Source organism: Bacillus rossius, chromosome 1 (genome assembly GCF_032445375.1).
Source record: "Bacillus rossius redtenbacheri isolate Brsri chromosome 1, Brsri_v3, whole genome shotgun sequence".
Classification (NCBI taxonomy): domain Eukaryota; kingdom Metazoa; phylum Arthropoda; class Insecta; order Phasmatodea; family Bacillidae; genus Bacillus; species Bacillus rossius.
The window spans coordinates 374276257-374298479 of record NC_086330.1 but is presented as its reverse complement, the minus strand read 5'-3'; the positions used below and the strand labels follow the sequence as shown (position 1 = coordinate 374298479).

The following is a 22223-nucleotide window of genomic DNA, read 5'->3' as shown; positions in this document are numbered from 1 at the left end:
TGTGGCTGGGGGGGTCTGAGGACTGCTCCATACCATCAGGCCTTAGGTTTCGCGCCCTGGGGCGCATTGAGTCAGTTTTCATACACGCTAGATGAACCTTGCAAAAATAAACAATACTTTACATGCCACTGTATGACACTTATACTGTAGCATATTTTCAACTTTTAAGTACGGAACTCTTAAATTGAATGTGATTTTTAACTTCCTACCACTTGCTGCACGTGTTGGATCTCGACAGAACGATGAAGACAACATGATTTGGTGACAGTCACACGGCGTGCTTGCTGCAAGGGATCTCATCCTGTAGTCGGAGTGTTCGTGAAATAAGCGAGAATTCCGTCGGTACAACCGCAAGCACGTAGGACAATTTACAATTACAATTAAAAACTTTTTATTGGTCACAATATTTGCACTTTACATCGTTTGGTACATGGTGTAGAAGACATTCCAGCACACTGTGCTCTTTTGTCTAGTTATAAAATTATTCAAAGGTTTACATGTTATTTACATTATGCATATGATTGAATTTATTTACAGAAGGAAAAAAAAATTTAAAAATCTCCAGTCTTGGTTATGTGAGTCTTAGCTCTTTGTCTTTGGTGTATATTACACCCTTTCACTGGTTGTTACACGAAAATATTTAATTAAATAACAATATATTTGCATTGTGTACAAACACTACACTACGTCACTTTGGTGTGCGTCCGTAGTGAGACACTGCATTGGCACTGTGGTCGGTGTCCATTTGCGTGAATGTGTGCTCTGTCCAGTCAGGGTGGCCTGCCAGGGTGATAGTCTGTTACAGTGGCGTATCTAGGATTTGTGTATGGGGGGGGGGGGTGTGTTAAGAAGCATGCCCCCCCCCGTATTAAAACGGTGTGGTCCAGGGGTCCTCCCCCCGGGAAAATTTGGATTTTTAGGATGTAAAATAGTGCTATTTTAGCAGTTTTCGGTACCTAAAATTTAAATATTGTAATGGTAAAAAAATTTTTATTCATTTTAATATGTAATTTTTTTCAGTGATGAATAAGAAATTGATTAAAGATTTGGTGCTAAGGGGGGAGGGGGGGTGGTTCAAACCCCTAAAACCAACCCACCTTCCTGGCCACGCCCCTGCGTGTTATGAGTTGTACCAAACGAGGCATGTTTTGCAAGAGTAAGTGGGCAGACTCGGCTCGGGTGTAGCGGGCGGCGGCGATGGCTGGTGCCCGGGGGGCGGGTGGCTTGGAGACTGAGGGCCGGGGGCTCGTCCTCGTGTCCACAGATGCCAAGGAGACCTTGCGGCAGAGCGCGCACGCCTCGCTGCGCGACGCCTGCCAGCTGGGGGACGCGGAGCTGGTGCAGGCCCTGGTGGCACGGCTGGGGCCCGAGGCGGAGCTCATCGTCAACATGGCGCCCAGCGGCTCCAACACGCTGCTCTTCGTGTGAGTGCGAGACCCAGACTGCCTACCTACCGAGCCTCTATCTCCCGGGCTCCTGCAGTAACCCTCACGAGTTGCAGTCAGGCTTCCACCAACACTAATTCATTTCATTCAAACTGAATTTCGAATCTAATATCTTAATAGAATACTTTACAGAACAATTTTTTAACATACAGTGAAATTTTTTTTTTTCTACACTTCACACATTAGTAGAGACCGGAAAAAATTCGCGAATTCATTTCGCGGATAGGCTAAATTACAAATAGTTTATAGCTCAGTCCTGCCTCTGCTGTTGGCTCACAACTCACCTGGACGACCCTGGGCCGGTGAGAAACGCCCGAGCGAAGCTTTATACGGATCACGGGCTGCTGCTACGTAGGGACGTCTCGCAAGACAGCAGCCAATGGGTGGGTGACATTTGACCGAGTGTACATAGAACTGTGGAGTTCATCCTGGAGGTCATTGAACCCGTGAATTTTCTGGTCCCTACACATGAGTCAAAGAAAAATTGATACAAAATAAAGTAGGTAAAATAAAAAATGGAGATGAAAATACACGGACCTTAAAAAAAGTGGTGTAAAATGTAGGAAAATTAAAAATCCTGCTTACATTAAAATTTTAAGTTTTATTTTTATTTTGTTTATACATACACTGATTATATACATAAAATAAAGAGTATTATTTTTTATAATTTCAAATCATTATCATTGATTTGTTAAATATTAAAACAATGTCTAATTAATGTTGCAGAAACAAATCTAAATTTCTCAATAAATCATTTTGGCTATATACAAATTACATTTTTTCCAATTTGTTTTGTGAATGAGCTTCACATGGTGTAATGATATCTTGGTAACATACACACACACACACTCACAATTTTAAATGTTGAGTCAAATATAAAATTATTCATGAATATAGAATATTTGTCAAGTACTCCCAAACCCCTACCTGCAGTTCACACTTACAGTTGTTATGACCATGGCAACATTTGTCTTTAATATTTTTTTTAATTGTCCGATTTGAAAATTGTACATAAAGTAATGGGGTGGGGGCCCAACCAAATTATTTACCTTTAGGCCCGAGGTTACTCTAGATGACCCTGGGGTACAGTGAGCCAGTTTTCATACACGGTCGATAGAACTTTACGAAATAGACGATTCTTTACATGCCACTGTGCGAGACTTATATTGTGGCATGGAATATTTTATTTTACTAATTTTCAACTATAGTACGATACTCTTTAATGTTCATTACTTCTGAATATGAGAAATTGAATTTGATTTTAATTTCCTATCACTTTTTGCACGAGTTGGATCTCGACAGAACAAAGTCGACATGGCGTGGCGATAGTGACCAGGGATATACTTGCTGCAAGGAATCTCATTCTGTAGTCGGAGTGTTCGTGAAATAAGCGAGAATTTCATGAGTACAACCGCAAGCACATAGGACTAAACATCTTCATTGACATGCTTTTCTTACATTTCCCATCATCATACTATTTAAATACAATGTTTCAAAGTTCTCAGAATAAATTCAGCGCTCCTACTCCATGTGCTAATAAAAAAAAAATCCCTAATTTTTCCCATACTGAATGAAAACAAATTTTTTCTTCTTACTTGCTTCATTAAGATCACAAACTTTTCCATTGTAAAAGTGGTTTGGTCGTTCTTAAAAAAAAAAGATAAATATTTTGTGCGTTAAAACATGGGGTATGTTTTTATAAGAAGTAACTGTGAAGTGCTAGCTTTGACAATGACCATGGATTTCAATTTATTATTTAAAAAATATATATATTTGGTGGAAAAGTGGTCATATTTCATTGAGAAACACCATCCAGTGTGGTGTTTGGGAAGACATCTTCACCTCTTAACTTGGATCAGAATGCATGAGGAGGAGACAGAAAGATTTTCAGGAGAGGGTCATCTCCTTGCGCTAGACTCAACAGAGCCTCACTACCTCATTATTCCACGAAATTTCTGTCTCTAGGTTCATCAAAATAGGTATCTCAAGCTTTACTTTAATTTTTCAATCCGCATCCTAAATTTACCACGATCCTAACTAAGGCCCGATTTTTGTTTTGTTTACTGAGCTGTGAAAGCACCCCAAATGTCCATGTAGGCTCCGTAAAATACCTTACTTCTTTTGTTTACTTTTACATTCTAGACAAACTCTACTCAGAATAAGATCTTATATTAAATTAAATATTAATATTAATACAAACAAAATAAGCAAAATAAAGAGTTCTCTAGTTTTTAACCTTACATCTCCTAGCATTTGTTCTACCTTTAACCAATTTTATTTTTTTTAAATCTAGTTTATTAATACCCCTTTTCTGTCTTGGATGTTAAATGGAGTACAGTCAAACCTCTATCTATCGAACTCGCATGTATCGATTGTCCGTGTTTATCGTATACTCTCTACGGTCCCGGCAAAATTGCCATACAACTAAGGTTAAAAAAGTCCGCTTGTACCGATGTTCGAATTATCGTTTTGTCCGCATTGATCGTACAAAATTTGTGGTCCCGTCACTATAAATTATAATAGATGATCGTTTAACCATAAAGATTTTGCAGAAATAACCATTTCTTAGTAAGAAACCGTCATAAAAACAGTAACGATAGTATACGGTAGTAAAAATCACCTTAAATCTGCAGTGCAGCCAAGTAATGGAGCACGTAAATATGAAGAAAAGACAAATGAACAACAACTTACGAAGAAATATGGATGATGTACCATAACTACAGTACAAACCCAATTGTTATCCTAAGATAATTACCATAAAATCGATACCATAATTACCACAGAAGCACGATAGCTACCACATTTGTACTACAGTTACCGTAACAACCGAGATGTATATTTACCGTGACGGTAATGTATTTATTTATGAGATATTAAAATTAAAGAACTTATTGAAAAATAGGATGTTAAAATTTTATATGTACGTTTGGCACATGTTCCGAAGAAATAATGTGATCTGAAAGAATGCAGTACTACTACGAAAAGTGAAAAGGGTAATCGTGGATTTTTAGGTTATGGCAGTCTCTCTCGTTTTTCAGTAATATCGGCCGAAAATTAACAAGCGTATCTGAAGTCGGCAGAAATGCAGATTCAACTAAATATTGGCAAAACCGGCTTCTTCAGTACAGCTCTACATTTTATGACATGAGTAAACATACCTATTTCAGACTTCAGGATATTGAAAAAGACTTTAATTTCCATGTAGATTTATGGTGCGTGTGTTTTTTTTTTTTGCAAGTGTAAATTAAATTAAGTAAAATACTTCCATTTTTATTTATTTTTCAACTGATTTAACTTTAATGACAAGTAACTGATATATTTCTGACACTAATTTTGAGGTTGAAATATTTTTTTAAAATTCTTAGAGTGAAGTCCACATCTATTGAATGTCCGCATCTACTGAATTTCTTTGTTGGTCCCCTGAAAAACGATAGATAGAGGTTTGACTGTAATAATAAGTAAATGAGGTTTTTCTCATAAACTAAATCCCAAAAAGAAAAAGTTTGTGTTGTTCTGATCAAGGACACTTATTTGAAGGAAATAAAAGAATTTGTGTAAGAATAAAACATTTTGACCTAATCATTCAGTTAATTATGGAAATATAGCTCTATATATATATATATATATATATATATATATATATATATATATATATATATATATATATAATAACCATATATATATATATATATATATATATATGGTTATTTTACATCAGCTTAATAATGGTTAGGTCATAAAAATATTAATATAGAAAATTTTAAGCATACGTACATCCTTTAATTCCTTCAGTTAAATGATTTCCGTTTTTGATAGTTTCAAACAATAAAAAAAAATAGCAAAGGCTTGGGTCTCGCTTGCAAAGTTGACAATTTCATTTTGTTTTGGCGTCACCGTGTTCCGAGAGGGCCGTTTCCGTAAAATTTTAACTCGATCAATCTCTTGCATTTCTTGTTTCATCGCAGATATTTTCAACATGTATATTCACCGAGTGTAATGGAACGGGTGGGTGTGAAAAATTTGCGCAAGTGTTTTTATATTGTTATCGCCCACTAATTGTGACGCGCTTGGCGAATGTCCGTTGGAAATGTTTGCGCGAGAACAGAAAAAGAAAAAAGAAGCGAGAGAGGAATTAAGTTGACTGACGAAAGAGCCCTCGGCGGACAGTAACGCCTAGAGAATGAGAAGCTGGGCGTGGCGCGGGAGACGACGCTAGGGGCCGTGTGTGTTATTGCGCAGCTCGTGTGAGCTGGGCCGCAAGGACATTGTGCAAGTCCTGCTGGAACACGGCGCAGACGGCAGGATCCACACCGTCACCAAGTACTCGCCCCTGTACGTCGCCTGCTACAACGGCAGGAAGGACATCGCCGAGATGCTCCTCAAGGTGCGTCCGCTTGCGACCCTTTGCCACTTCCGACCTTCATTTGTCAACTATTCACCATTATATTTGAACATTATACCATTTGCAGGAATGAGCCAATCAAATCCCAGGGCCGGCACGTCCATATAGGCGAAGTAGGCAACCGTCCAGGGCGCCAAGTAGCTGGGGGCGGCGCAGCACGACACATAACAGCTCATATAATATGTTTAACGATTATTGAAACTAGATGAAATGTATTTTTGTAACAGTTTGGAATGTTTATATTGATATAAGTAATTATTTAAAGTCCACGGTGACCTGTTTATGATTTGTAATAAGTAAAAAAGTAAAAAAAAAAACACAAGCCTGCTTACATTTGATTGTTTACAAAATCTTAGGCTTACGTGATGTATTTTGAGGCAAGGAAAATTTTTTTGGGGTGTCCGGCGGGGGTGGGTGGGATTAAGGTTTTTCGTCTAGGGCGCCAATTTACCTTGCACCTGCCCTGTCAAATCCTCAAATACCATAAACTCCTTGGTATTCAAAGGATTCTATATCTGAAGGAAAAAATTAGAAGAAAAAAAAAGGGGGATTGTCTGTAAAGTCGGTTTACGGACTATAATTTTACGTGATAACGTCATAAGAAAACAATGATGAAAAATTGCATACTTTCTAATTTTCAAATATTATTTACAGTTTTTGCAAATTTAATTTAAATAATTTTTTGAAATATAATCACGAACAATTAGCTATAGAAATAAACTGAAATCAAATGAATGTCAATAAATTGTTAATTTGAAATGACGAAATTGGACAAATAAATAAAAATGTTTTAAATTGTTGCTTTTGAAAAGCCCGCCTTAACCTGTTTTATATTATAGAAGATTTTCTCGCACGGTGGTTGGCCGGTTCTTGCACGCTCGGCTCAGGCGGAACGTGACAATGAGTCACGCTTTTTCGTGCGTGCAGCCGGCGTTCATCGATTTATAAGACGTTATCACGTCAAAAAGAAGTATATTACAATATTCAACACTGATAACATACGAATTTTACTGGGTTTTATCCCCTTCATAACTATCTTTTTACCATTCCCCAAGATATTATAACCTTACAGGTAAAATTACAATATGAATTGATTCTGGAAATTTAATTCATGAATAAACCATTTAAAAGGTAGAATGTTTCAACAGCATAGTTGATATTTTTAATTTCTTGTTCATTATTATTTTTTGGACCCTTGAAACCTAAGAATATTCGGAATGTAAGGAATGTGTTCGAGGAACTCTTTGAGAAGATTCAAATTTGAAATTTGAATTCGAGAAAATTGGGTTTTTACCCATCACTATTTATCTGTCATAACTTTTGTTATGACATGAGGCTAATGTTACATTCCCAAGCATTCCCAATTTGTGGTTAATTAATATTCACTAAAATTTTCTTGTCTGTAATTGCTAGGAAGAACTAATAATGTATGAGAAATGTTTTGGTTAAGCGTGCTACATTGCATTTTGAGAAATGTTAATAAAACATTATTATTTCCAAATTCATCGAAATTATACGACGAAAGAATAGTTTATTTTTGATGTGACAAAGTCTAATAATTCGATGAACGCTGGCTGCACGCACGAGAAAGGATGACCATTGTCCCGTTATGCACATTGTCCCATTACGCTCTGTCCCGTTACGCTCATTGTACGCTTGCACCGCATCTATCACTTTTCCACTCAATTGAAACAACCATCGATTTGACTTTTTCGAGGCACATTAAACTTGAAACACTCCCATTCGTTTCCTACTTTTCCTATCTATCATCGTCCTATCCTTAACAGAATAACACAGATTGGAAGAAGTTAAATAGCAAACATGTACAAAAGTTATAGTTAAAATAATCTGTTCGTTAAAGTAATAAACATATTTGAATTAATGAGTGCAAATAAAAGTAAATTTATCAATTAAATTGTTGATTTAATTTCACTCCTTTGTATCCATACAAAATAGTGATAATTCAATAAAAATAATTCAATTTTATTCATAAAAGTATGCAATCATTTCATTAATGTTTTGTTATGACTTTGTTACGTTAAACTATTGTCCGTAAACCGACTTTACAGACAACCAATTTTTCAGTTTTGAAACAAAACTATTGCATATTAAAGTAATGTAATTTTTCCCCTACAACTTTTATTTGATATACTCTATATGAAATGGGTTCTGCAATCATTTCATGTCATAAGTGTTGCATGTGCGAGACTGCGATTTGGTTTTGGTCTCTAGTGCATATTTCAATATACAATGAAGAATAGTCTTAAAGAGTGGTGCAGTCTAATTAAGAATTTATCAAATATGTTATTCACATTTACTTTTCTGTTCATGGCAAAATTTGACTGTTGTTTTAGATTACCTACTACACACGTGTCTGACACAGCAAGAACTAGTTTACTGTTCTTCTGAAAAACTAATGATTTACCTGAAAATAGTAATGCCATGTTAGAATTAAGTCTACTAACCATAAAAATGTAAAAAACATAAAAATAAAAATACAGACCCACACACATGAGTGCACGGCCACCATATGTGCTGAAGTGAAACTTTATGGATAGCGGCACAAGAATGTGTAAGATTGTGTGCAAGTATGAGGGATCTCTGTTCGGTCATAAAACCTCTATGCAGAGGGGGTTAAAGAAATATGGTGCAGCGTTGCTGAAAATGCTTGTAACTGAGTGGAGATTATGTGAAAATGTTGAAACCTTTGCTCATCACTTTCAGCCAAAAGGTCACAATACCCGCCCCCAGCTGGATACTAACAAGTATAAAAAATTTATCTAAATGCAGAAAAATTGCTCTGCCCAAAATACTAACAGTTCCAGAGCCAAAACCACGTCTAAAACCCACAAATCAGAATGGGGGCAGACTTATTAATGTAAAAGCAGGTGTGAAAAAATAAAACTGTCAATAAAAACTTTTTGTCACAAGTTTACTTTTTTTTTAATGACCAAACACGGAGCTTACACTACGAATGTCCCTCGCATGCTAAGTTAGCAAGCACGCAAGAGAGCACGCACGCTTGCGTGCTGTAACGCAAACATTCCGTCAAGCTCCGCACTCTTGCCGCTCCTAATTATTACACTTTTCGAAGTAGCTTGGCTTCTGGGTTGCAGCCGTGTCCTCGGCAAATGATCCCACCGACGTTTCCGGTCGACTTTGCAGTCGCCATCATCAGGGAGCAGTTACCTACTGGCTCCCTGATGATGGCGACTGAAGTGTCGACCGAAACGTCGGTGAATGATTTGCCAAGGACACGGCTACAAAACCAGAAGTCAACCTACTTCAGACAATGGCCGTGAAAGCCTGCGAACATTATTATTGCACTTTTCGTTGCCCTCTGAGTGTTACACTCTCGTTACGATCTGATGACTGCCTGGACTTACCCCGCTGACTTTAAAGAAGTTTCACTTCAAGAACTAAGGTGCTTTGAGAGGTACCTCTGGTCACAAAAGTGTGCACGCCGGGTGGCCGTGCTGATGGGAGGAACGCGCCGTGCTTGCAGAGGTTCCCGGAGCTGGTGCAGCAGAGCACGGTGGAGCGCTGGCTGCCGCTGCATGCCTGCTGCATCAACGGCCACACGGCCGTGCTGGACCTGCTGCTCAAGCACAAGTACCCCCCGGCCCTCATGAACAAGTACAGGTGAGCGCACAGCAAACAGAGCACCGGCGCGGCGACACGTCGCACGTTGTCACTGAACAGAGACCGCCAGTCGTTACTCGTGGGTACTGAGGGGGCGGCGTCAGTGAGGCGGGATGATAATTCCAACACTCGTCTGGTGCTTCTGGCGCGGCATCGCCTCTGAACTGGCGCAAAGGCTTCTGGCAGGGACGTTGGAACGTTTTCATGAGTGGGGGGGCGAAATATGTATCACACCTCAGTCCTATAGCGGGGGGTCCGGGGGCCCTCCCCCAGAAAAATTTGGAATTTTAGATGCAAAATTGTGCTATTTAATGAGTTTCTGAACCAAAATATTAAATATACCATTCCAAGAATTTGATGACGTAGTATGTATTAAATATGGATTAAAATATCGTGGGTAGTGGGTGATAAATAACCTAACCCACGTTTGTAACTACTGGTTGAGAAAAATGCTACTAGGACCAAACATTTATTCTGGGAAAAGGAGGGGGGCGAAATGCTACTGTCGCCCCCCCCCCCCCCATGCATAACAGCACGGGGGCGACTTGCTCCTGCTGCCCCCCCCCCCCCCCCCCCTGTTCCAACGTCCCTGTCTTCTGGTAACCGTATTAAAGGTTTAGTGCACGCATCTCCCTTCAGTGCTTTCAAGGAACCATACCGGGTGTTTCATGTTTAAAATAATCATTCTCAAAACACGCATTTCACCTAATTTAACTCTTCAAAATAAAAGTTCAAAAAGAAAATGTGCAAACAGAACTACTCATCCACCTTCAGCGCATTCTTAAATTGGTTATCGTAAACAGACTCCACTCAGACGTCTTGAGCAGTTTTTCAAATCGCATGGTATTTTTCCTGAAGCTGTGCACACTGTATGTGTACCCGGGTAGGCGGGGATTCAGCACGTAATGTAGTCTGGCGCCGATTCAGCAGCTCCCATTTGGATTATTTCTGTTAGACTCCTGTTTCCTAGCGGTCTTAGTATCATCCCGTTTAAACTTTATTTACAGTGCACAGACATAGAGCAGAACATTACAACTCATTTGAATATCATCGTACTGTATACTAATTTTTTTTTGTATTTCTTTTAAAACTATATTGACACTCGATAAAGTGGCTAAATCGCTAAACTGGCAAAGCTGTAAACTCAAACATGCCAGATTAAAGACCTTTTTTACTGAAATCAGATCTCTGTATGCTGTTTGACGTAAACATGAGCATCTGGTAACACTTCATTTCAAAGTTACATTTCGGATGCACATTAATCACTGCAGTTTAAAATAAAAGTTTTCCTGAACTCTGATTATTGTATGGAAGTTCATATATATATATATATATATATATTGCATCTGTTATCACTATAAGTTGTTAACAAGGTCAAGGTATCGTTCTTCAAAAAAATTTAATGTGTGCAGTTTTTTTTTTTTTTTTTTTTTAAATTTGGCCATCATAACACCTGATTGGTAGCTTAAAGGTCCCAAGTTCAACTCCTGGCTGAGTTTGAAATTTTTCTGTATTTGAAAATTTTCATTTCTACTCTTCAGGTCGGGATACGTGTTGCGTTGTCCTTTCACCGTCATTTTGGGAAGGCAAGGATATTTACATTCCCACCAACAAATGGAAATAATTTGATAACAAACAGCAGGAAAAGTGGTTCAATCCCCCCTCCCACCCTAAGTGAAATTCTGCATATGCTCATGGAGGAAAATACCCATTCGTGTCCCATTTCGAGCTTGCAGCAGTTTATTCTGGTTGAAATTTATCTGTAACACATTTCAAAGTGATGCTTTTTGTTCAAGGGCGCAATATGTAGCATAGCAGCTGTCCTTGTTTCGGATTGCTCTGTAGTCAGGTATATCCAAAAAGAATTAATGTTTTGTACACAACTTTATAATGTAATGAAAAATATTTAAAAAATGTACAAAAAATTTATTATTATTATATTTTTTTTTAAGGAAAAGCTGGAATGAGAATTTTTGACATACATTTTCTTGTTGTGTTTCATCAAGAGCATCATATATTCAGTCTATTTTTTAAAATAAAAATGAAAGACTCCAACTTTATTTCAAACTTTTTGTGATAAAATTTTATGATATAATTTTATATAAAAATTTTTGTCTCTTGTTTGATAGCAGTACATAATAAATTGAATGTCTGGTTATTAATAGTGACCAACTGCTACAAATAGTTTCCCCTGTGAAATAATTATTGGTGTTTAGAATTTATATATTTTTCTTTAAATTTATACAACTGTAATAATACTGTTATAAAAGACACTATTTTATGGTTTCAGAAAAAAAATCCTTATCAATTATTTACAAAATAAGTATTTTAATGTTAAAATGCTAGGTATTATGAATGTGGCAACAGTGGACACCATATGCTCTCTACAGTAGTAGTTTGGGCCCATCCACTCGATAGTAGCTTTCGTAATGTATTACCAACCAGTGAAAATTAAATAATTTTATTTTGGTTGACACACACTTATGTTGTGGCATATCGGAAACACTGCATCTTTTTTTCTGATTTACGTAGAACATTCTTTTTTGTTACAAAACCGTATTAAGTTATTTTGTGCTAAGTTTTAATCTCTGTTACTAAGGAATTAGTCATCAAATACGTAGTTGAATTATCATTATAAAGCTAACACTTTGAAATGAACCTCCCTCCCGAATGTTTTTTTTTTTTTTTGCTAGTAGTTAACTGATCGGATAGCCAACCCAACAGATAGGTTCGGTGTTGTGCTAAACATGGTTTGAGTTTCCACTGTTCTCCAAGTGAATGTGCGTAGTAGGCGACAGTTACGTTACTCGGAATAAAGGACGCCGCCTCGTGATTGGGGCACGTGGATCCGGGTCGAGACTCTGCCCCTGGGTTGTGACATGGCCCGTGTGGAGGCAAGGCTCGATCCACCTATAAGCTGTTGAACTGGTCCCACACGCCTCGAGAGTCTAAGCTGGTGGACACGCGGTTGTACAGACAAATACAAGTCGGAGCAAGGTATTTTATTCACGTCGAATGGTACAAGTAGATTAACAGTTAACACAAAAAATAAAGATAGGTGGAGATACATTACGTACTAAACTGCAGAAACCCCAACGGCAAAGTAATCAGTTCAGGTGCTGACCGGGGCAACTCGTGGCCTGGCCTCGAAAGTAAGTCGCTTAGTTTTGTTTCAAATGCTCGGCACAAACTTGAATATTTACGCTAACCAGTCTACCACCTGGAGTAGGCCTCGAAGAAAAATAAAGGATTAAAAAAATACTCCTACAAATAGTTTCTCCTGTGAAATAATTATTGGTGTTTAGAATTTATATAATTTTTCTTTCAAATTAATACAACTGTAATAATACGTATGCCATCAGATCAGTTAGGAAAAAGTTGATGTTGACGAGGTGTGTGGAGAACGTCTTACCTCGGGCGACGAATGGAAGAGACTGGTTGAGGTCATGGCCGCAGGAACGGTTAAAATTCTGTTAGGTCGCTTTATGGCTACCTGGTAACATATTTAACAGAGCAAATTATCTTGAAAATTAAGTGTTAATTTATCAATAATTATTACTAGCTATTAACATACTTTAATTATTTAAACATTACACAATAAATTTTGAATTGCTCGCGTGAGGGTAGTTACGAGCTTGCCCGCATTGGGTGCTGTGCCGTCCTTACATACTAATAACTGAAAACATAAACACTGCACTGTGGGGATGATAAAAAAAAAAATAGAACAAAGATGACAGTTGCATTAGGGAGCCGTGGCACAGACTTCTCACACGCATGGCGGGAGATTCAGACCCCGGGCCACAGGGGGTGCTGGGGGGTGGCTGGAGCGGGGCGAGGCACGTCGGGCCGAGGGAGGGCGTGGTCGCGGTCGTGCATCCCCCCCCTTGTTTCTGCGGCAGGGACCCCACGGGCGAGTGGGAGTACGAGATGCCGTTCGACATCAACACCAAGGACGTGACGGGGCAGAACGTGCTGTACGTGGCGAGCCTGCTGGGGAACTTCAAGATGGTCGACATGCTGCTCAAGTTCAGGGTCAAGGCCACCAGGATAAAGGTCAGATGTCCAGATGTTTGTCATTCGTATCATACAGACAAGAATTCATGGTTTCATTATTAAGGAAATTTTTTTTTTCCTTAAAACAGGCAATTTCTGTGTTATTTTTTTATGGAGCTATACAAATATAGAGAGCCTGAGTGAGGCAGAGTGAGTTGTATATAGGGAGATAGATTGAGATATAGATACTTCGATATATAGATACATAGAGATATAGAGTGTTATATATATATATATATATATATATATATATATATATATATATATATATATAGAGGGATATATATAGAGAGATAAAGATGCTTTGTATATATGTACCTACTTCAAACAAATTACAAAAAAAAAAAAATTGAAAGAGTCGTAGCAACGCGTGCCGGGCATTAGATAGTAAATAAATAAAATGCACGGGAGCTGTCGTGATGAGCAAGGGCGTCGCCAAGGGGGGGTAGGGGGGGTGCATTTGCCCCCTCCCCCTCCCAAAGAGCCCTAGAGATTCAAAAAAATGTAGCCAAATGCAGAAACACATACTTTTCCCACAACTTGCCCCCCCCCCCCCCCCCTCCCCCTTCCCAGGCCATCGGCTGGCGACGCCCTTGGTGATGAGCGTGCAGGAAAGCGATGGCCAAGAGAAGGGCAGGTGTGTCTGACGAGGGGGTCCCGCGCGCAGGAGCAGGCGGAGGAAGGGGCGCGCGCCCCGGAGGAGCAGGCCAAGGGCCCCGAGGACCTGCTGAGCCCCACGCGGAGACGCATCTCCGACGGCATCCAGTCCATCATGGCCCGGCTCAACCTCAGCCGGCTGGGCGACTCGCCAGGTGAGCGGGTTTCCCCGTCTGCCAACTGCATCCTCGAATACCACGAGATCTTCGTATTGAAGTGAAACTTCTTTGGGCGCAAAGAGGGTATACGTAGGTATGAAAGTAATGTTGTATTTTGGCAACAAAATAAGATTGGATAGTGTAAAATGTGGTTCAAAATTATAATTTTATAAATAGGGACTGGAATTAAAATTGAAATGTGACGAGTTGTATAGGTTTTGTTTTTTATTCAATAAATGTACTAAACGAATTTGTGCACTATGAAACTGTGAAATTTCAAGGCCGAATTTTAATGCAACGTTTGCGCGAAACACTGTCGTGAAACACTTCTGATGCGAAAATAACAGAGAATAGGTAGGTACCTACTTGGCCAAAGAGATATAAAGAGACCACTGTGCTCTATACGTTGCTGGGCTCGTTTTCGTTCTACTCTTTGTGCGATGATTCGTCCCCCCCCCCCCCCCCCCACAAAAAAAAAATAAAGAACAGAGAGAGATAGATGAACGAAAGAATAAGACAGAGAGTGTGCACATTTTTTTTTTTTTTTTTCAGGAAATAGATATAGGTATCCTATACAGTCAGCTGTGAATGCCTTGAATTTTATATTTGCTACCAGCACGCTCGTGTTACTCCTTGTTCAACCAGCAGCGTAGAGAGCGCTGTTCAGACAGTCCCTGCATTTCCCTCATAGATAGCGCTACCTGTTATGAATTCCATATTTCGTTCAGAGATTTGGCGTGTTCCAAATGGTCAAATTGTTTGAAGTAACTGTAACACGTGCAGTTTTTCTTTATGGCAAGAGTTATTTCAACAGTGAGTAATATTTATTGTTAATTAATATTATTGATGGATCAATAGTTATTGATATTGTGAGCAGTTATTTTGAAGTGAGTAATAATTTAGTTAATTAATGTTTATTTAGAAAATTGAATTCTTTCTCTCTTTTTCTCTCTGCCGTTTTACCCCTTACGAGTCGAGGTTTGAAATGCCAAAGAAGTTTCACTTCTATCACATGTACTGAGTTACACACGCACTTTTTTTTACTAGAAAGATTTCATATTTGAGGAAAAATATTTATTGAAACTTATGTGTGAGGAATTGAAATTCATTAATTCAAACACTAGCACCTGTGTAGTTGACAATTTTATTATTTATCTCTAGAGAAGCTATTTAATAAAAGTTCTGTGGGTATATTTGATTAGCACTTCAGAAATATTTTTAATGATAATTATTTTGTTTTTATCATTAAGAAGTATGTGTAATTATATATTTTTTAAAATTATAATAATACAATTTTAATGGGTTAAATATTTCTTTAAAATTTTTATTATGTGTTTTTTCTCAAATATTACCTATTTTATTTCTGACTCAATTCTAGATTTAGATTGGCGCTACTCATTTAAGAATCAAATAATGAAATCTGGATCATCACTGGTGTGAAGTAAACAGTGCCCTAAACATTTTGTTAGTCGTGTTTGGTTGTTCTATAATTAGTCATGTATTATTTTGGTAGTTATTTCTTGTTCAAGAATTTTAATAGGATATTAAAACCACCCCCCTTACACAGGACAAAAAAAAAATTTCAGCTGAAACATGTTTGCATCCATGATGCTGTTACACACTTTAAAGCATGTTTTTATTGAAGTCAGTTCTTGTTGAAGGGAAAGTTGTAGAAGTAGTTTCGAAATACATTTCTCCTACTAAAATGCTGATTAGCATGTTAGTTGTACATATAAAATAGTAATTCATGCATCTAAAAAAAAAAAAGTGTGATTCCTTAGCTTGACTTGCTGCTAACTTTAAAGAATTGTGGTACAAGACGTGTGGTAACACAAATGCATGCTGAAAATTCATGTTTAGTTTTCGACAAATGTAAATATACTAGCATCTGTTATTGGAGCAAGCTGAAACAATTAGACAGGCATCCAGGGTTGGTTAACAAAGTAATGCAGGAATTAGTAGATGGTTAGAGCTACATGTGCAGAGAGTCAGGTGTTGGCAGATGTTATATGTGGGGCTTATTCTGTTGGCAGACCCCCAATTCCCAAAAGACTGGTCCTTGGACTAAACACTTTATGTTAAATGATTTGGATTTCCTGGTAAATGTTTGGGAGCTTGGTGCTTCATCGTGTGGATAACTTTGAGCCCTGATCATAAGCAACGCTGATATTTATCTTCAAGCTACTTCCAGTTGCTGTATTGATGTACATATTTAGACTTGTCTTCAGGTAAACTACTTCATTTCTTGAAATTATGTGAAATATTATATTTTTTTCCCCCTAAGTATATCAGTGATATCCGTAAATCTAAGCTACAATTCTCATATAAAAGTGTGCCCAAATAAATGTTTAAGAAATTTCCTGATGAAAAAAAAAAAACTGGTTGAGGAGACCTGCTCTAGGATGTCATAGTTGCAAGGAGGTGTGAAGATGGACATTACGTGGAGGACTTAGAGAGTGGTATCGTACCAGTTAAGTCTTTGCCTATGATTGACTCAAACGACAGTTTCCAGTGTAGCGAAGTTGGGGTAACAACATACAACACGGTTGCTCGAAGTGATGGACTGTTTAACAAACAAAATTGTTCAGCAAATAAGATGGGCATACCGGATATCATGGTGTTCTACTTCCGCTAGGGGCTGGAAACACCACCAACACGGGAACCCCTAGAGCCATAAGGAGATGGATATGCCATTTAATCGTGGCGTAGGGTTGTTTGAGGAAGCTACAGAGAGAGGCTGAGGCAACCCATCCCTGCATCATTGTCACCCACTCCCCTTTAACCATTCAGCAGACCTGTAGTTGACTCAGAGGAATGCTCATCCTGAGAGTATCACAAGGTGCGTATCCAAGTCTATCGCATCTCTGGGACTCCTCAGAGACTACCCAGAGAGTCTGTGATCTGGCCAGAGCGAACCAGCTACTTCTAGCTTCCTGGGCTGGTACCGGAGCTGTATTGCCGCTTGCTGTGTCCTCTCATCATCAGAGTGGGGACTCTTCTGAACGAACTCCAAGTGGTGGGAGCCCCCAACTGCCAGTGCGTTTCCTCGCCACGCGACCGGGGCGTGGTAGAGAAACCCTCGGCAGGGACTCCCGGCATCAACATTGCTCGTCCTAGATATTTCGTGCACTTGTGGGCTTATACAGCCTGTTAGTTTATAAGCTTACACTGTAACTGCCCGAGTCCGGGTTGCAGGGAACACCCAAAGCACCAGCTCCTCGGATACCTCACCGGCTCCGGAACCACGGAGCGTTCAGCTGTTTCGACCCGGTCGTGACATTTCCAGAACAGAAGATGTACCCAGACTAGCCATTGGGTCTTTGTCTCTTCATGATTGGCTACCGCAATTGGGGTTGAAGTGTTCGTCGAAGTTTAGGGCGCCACATGTATAACGGGCATGTGGACCCGGCTACTCTGTTCTCAGGGCTGTGACTTAGCCCGTGTGTGGCGAGGCCCGTTTCCCCTTGTACCACTCAAAACCTCCGAGAACCACGACAGGTGCATGAAGCTCCTTCCTCTCGCAGCACTCGTGACTCACTGCCTGTTTGTCCTCGCTCGGCAACTCTCGGGAGCGGACCACTGGCGTCACATTGGCGAGCGTGGGCCGACACACACGCACACTTCGGCGGGCGGTCGTATAGGGTGGTGGTGGAAGGAGGGGGCTCGCAGCATGTTAGGGGAGAGGTGGGGGCACATCAGGCTCAGAAGGGCGCAGCCTGGGACGATGTCAAGAACTAAGGCTTTTGGAGTCTTACGGCCTGGGGGCCTGGCAGTGTCGATGCTCCCCGGGTGAAGTTTTCAGACCATCATCTTTTCACAACATCTGAGGATCTCAAGGGATGAGGACACGTTGGTCAACTCCCTTGGTGCCACAAGGAGGTAGTGATTTGCCTTGGTGCACCCTTTCCGTGATCCTGTGGGATTCTGCCTCGGATGCCAGAGCCGGCAACAGCTGGCACCTCCGACCGCGAGAGGAGCGAGGAGCTCGAAGTGTCAGGTGGGCGAGCTGTGTTGCGAGGCGCTGTGTCTCAAGGAGGGGGGTTGCGACAGGCCCGGCCGGCCTGAAGAACGAGTGCCAGCTGAGCCCGCTGCAGCTGAACGCGCTGTGCAACAACGGCAGCGAGACGGCGCTGCACGCCGCGGTGAGGGGCCGCCACACGGACGTGGCCAGCGCGCTGCTCATGTCCGGGGCCGACCCCAACGTCCCCTGCCGGCCGCCCGACCAGGTGAGAGCCCGCCAGCAGGTCCCGGTTGGATCGTATATCGCCGTCGTGAACAGTGTCTTTCTGTTTTCAAGCGAGTTAAATTTCACATGAACATTTCATTAATAAATTTTTTGAAGATTAGATCTAAATCTTGGATGCAACATGATAAGACATTTTTAAAATGAATTTTTAATGTTTACAGAGCAGTGTATTAACACTAGTCCATACCATTTCACTGTATATTAAATTTTCAGTAATTGTTCGTTAATGTGTATCCAGTTTTTTTTTTAACATAAAAAATTAAAATAAAGAAAGGAATTGGATGTGCTTGTGATGAAAATTTGTATAATAATTAACAAAAAAATATAGTTGATTTCGAAAATATGTATAAAACTATGGGTACTATTGTTCCCGGAAGCAAATGTTTTATGTAACATATCCAATTGTATTTTAAAGAGAAAAAAAAATTGAAACAGTTGAATATGTTCGTGATTTGAAACCATACAACTACCAAAGTAATTGTTTATGATTTTAAAAATATTTATTATTAAATTTTTCGCATAAACTGGATAATGCAGTTAGGAACAATTACCGGTTTTTTCTTTGGTACTTCCGTCAATACTGTTATCGATGTTCGATAGCCTGGTTAAATCACTGATTCCGCATTGCTACGGTCCCTGACGTAACGGATCACGGACCGCTCGTCGTACAGCTCGCGAGTGTGTGAGGATGTGTAGCGAGCATCGTGCCCTCGGGTGCCGCAGGGCCAGTCAGACCAGGAGGACGCGACACACGCGGCACGGTCGACGGCGCTGGTGGAGGCGTGCCGCAACCGCGACATCGGGATGGCGGACCTGCTGCTGCGGCACGGGGCGCGTGATGACAGCTGCAAGGCCCTGGGCGTCGCCGTCCGCAACAAGGACGACATCCTCACGGCCAAGCTGCTGTCTGTCAAGGTACCGCGTGCTTGTGTGTCTCTGTGACATCCTCACGGCCAAGCTGCTGTCTGTCAAGGTACCGCGTGCTTGTGTCTCTCTATGACATCCTCACGGCCAAGCTGCTGTCTGTCAAGGTACCGCGTGCTTGTGTCTCTCTATGACATCCTCACGGCCAAGCTGCAGTCGGTCAAGGTACCGCGTGCTTGTGTCTCTCTGTGACATACTCACGGCCAAGCTGCTGTCTGTCAAGGTACCGCGTGCTTGTCTCTCTCTGTGACATACTCACGGCCAAGCTGCTGTCTGTCAAGGTACCGCGTGCTTGTGTCTCTCTCTGTGACATCCTCACGGCCAAGCTGCTGTCTGTCAAGGTACCGCGTGCTTGTGTCTCTCTCTATGACATCCTCACGGCCAAGCTGCTGTCTGTCAAGGTACCGCGTGCCTGTGTCTCTCTGTGACATACTCACGGCCAAGCTGCTGTCTGTCAAGGTACCGCGTGCTTGTCTCTCTCTGTGACATACTCACGGCCAAGCTGCTGTCTGTCAAGGTACCGCGTGCTTGAGTCTCTCTATGACATCCTCACGGCCAAGCTGCTGTCTGTCAAATTACCGCGTGCTTGTGTCTCTCTATGACATACTCACGGCCAAGCTGCTGTCTGTCAAGGTACCGTGTGCTTGTGTCTCTCTATGACATCCTCACGGCCAAGCTGCTGTCTGTCAAACTACCGCGTGCTTGTGTCTCTCTATGACATACTCACGGCCAAGCTGCTGTCTGTCAAATTACCGCGTGCTTGTGTCTCTCTATGACATCCTCACGGCCAAGCTGCTGTCTGTCAAGGTACCGCGTGCTTGTGTCTCTCTATGACATCCTCACGGCCAAGCTGCTGTCTGTCAAGGTACCGCGTGCTTGTGTCTCTCTATGACATCCTCACGGCCAAGCTGCTGTCTGTCAAGGTACCGCGTGCTTGTGTCTCTCTCTGTGACATCCTCACGGCCATGCTGCTGTCTGTCAAGGTACCGCGTGCTTGTCTCTCTCTGTGACATACTCACGGCCAAGCTGCTGTCTGTCAAGGTACCGCGTGCTTGTGTCTCTCTATGACATTCTCACGGCCAAGCTGCTGTCTGTCAAGGTACCGCGTGCTTGTGTCTCTCTATGACATTCTCACGGCCAAGCTGCTGTCTGTTAAGGTACCGCGTGCTTGTGTCTCTCTATGACATCCTCACGGCCAAGCTGCTGTCTGTCAAGGTACCGCGTGCTTGTCTCTCTCTGTGACATACTCACGGCCAAGCTGCTGTCTGTCAAGGTACCGCGTGCTTGTGTCTCTCTCTGTGACATCCTCACGGCCAAGCTGCTGTCTGTCAAGGTACCGCGTGCTTGTGTCTCTCTATGACATACTCACGACCAAGCCGCTGTCTGTCAAGGTACCGCGTGCTTGTGTCTCTCTATGACATACTCACGGCCAAGCTGCTGTCTGTCAAGGTACCGCGTGCTTGTGTCTCTCTATGACATCCTCACGGCCAAGCTGCTGTCTGTCAAGGTACCGCGTGCTTGTGTCTCTCTATGACATCCTCACGGCCAAGCTGCTGTCTGTCAAGGTACCGCGTGCTTGTGTCTCTCTATGACATCCTCACGGCCAAGCTGCTGTCTGTCAAGGTACCGCGTGCTTGTGTCTCTCTATGACATTCTCACGGCCAAGCTGCTGTCTGTCAAGGTACCGCGTGCTTGTCTCTCTCTGTGACATACTCACGGCCAAGCTGCTGTCTGTCAAGGTACCGCGTGCTTGTGTCTCTCTGTGACATTCTCACGGCCAAGCTGCTGTCTGTCAAGGTACCGCGTGCTTGTGTCTCTCTGTGACATCCTCACGGCCAAGCTGCTGTCTGTCAAGGTACCGCGTGCTTGTCTCTCTCTGTGACATCCTCACGGCCAAGCTGCTGTCTGTCAAGGTACCGCGTGCTTGTGTCTCTCTATGACATTCTCACGGCCAAGCTGCTGTCTGTCAAGGTACCGCGTGCTTGTGTCTCTTTATGACATCCTCACGGCCAAGCTGCTGTCTGTCAAGGTACCGCGTGCTTGTGTCTCTCTGTGTCATCCTCACGGCCAAGCTGCTGTCTGTCAAGGTACCGCGTGCTTGTGTCTCTCTATGACATTCTCACGGCCAAGCTGCTGTCTGTCAAGGTACCGCGTGCTTGTGTCTCTCTATGACATCCTCACGGCCAAGCTGCTGTCTGTCAAGGTACCCGGGCCCGGGGCCTAACTGTCCTTATGCTAAGCGGGGGTTCGCGTCCATACATGTACTGAGAATAATTTGTTTTAGGGAAGGATGGAGGTTGGGTTTTGTTCAGGCTGTGGCATATCGGGCTAAAAAAGGGCAGCAGGCCCGAATGATGTCAGCGTGCTTGTGTCTCTCTATGACATCATTTTGGTTCATGGACTATGCTTGTAGATTTATCTCTATGTTTCAATTGCATCTGTCATTTTGTCACAAACTTTGGCACTGGATATTTACTGAATGGTATTTGCGAGCTTAAAAATGTAATGGAATTGATTATAGAAATAAACACTTTGTGGCTTTTCACTACTATTAGATAACACTTAAGTCAGAATCTGGTAACAGTATTAACCAACGTAACATTGAATATTGATTCCTAAATACTTCTTTACCATACAGCAGAATAGAAAACAATTTAAGCACCTATCATAAAAAAATTCTGAAAAAATGTAGTAAA

The 22223-nt window shown here is 41.4% G+C and overlaps 1 protein-coding gene across 8 annotated transcripts in view; it reads left to right on the top strand.

Annotated features, from left to right (window-relative positions):
• The window catches only part of LOC134528516 (leucine-rich repeat serine/threonine-protein kinase 1), a 193720-nt gene that overhangs the window by 76172 nt on the left and 95325 nt on the right, over positions 1-22223 (top strand). For 6 of the 8 annotated variants that reach the window (XM_063362195.1, XM_063362197.1, XM_063362200.1 and 3 more), the window contains 7 exons: positions 1265-1424; positions 5685-5829; positions 9353-9489; positions 13389-13542; positions 14210-14354; positions 18408-18583; positions 19327-19518. In XM_063362195.1, the coding sequence (XP_063218265.1) occupies positions 1265-1424; positions 5685-5829; positions 9353-9489; positions 13389-13542; positions 14210-14354; positions 18408-18583; positions 19327-19518 (1109 nt within the window). Of the gene's footprint in view, positions 1-1264; positions 1425-3754; positions 4439-5684; positions 5830-9352; positions 9490-13388; positions 13543-14209; positions 14355-18407; positions 18584-19326; positions 19519-22223 lie in introns of those variants that run through there. The other 2 variants (XM_063362202.1, XM_063362203.1) reach the window with 2 other exon arrangements.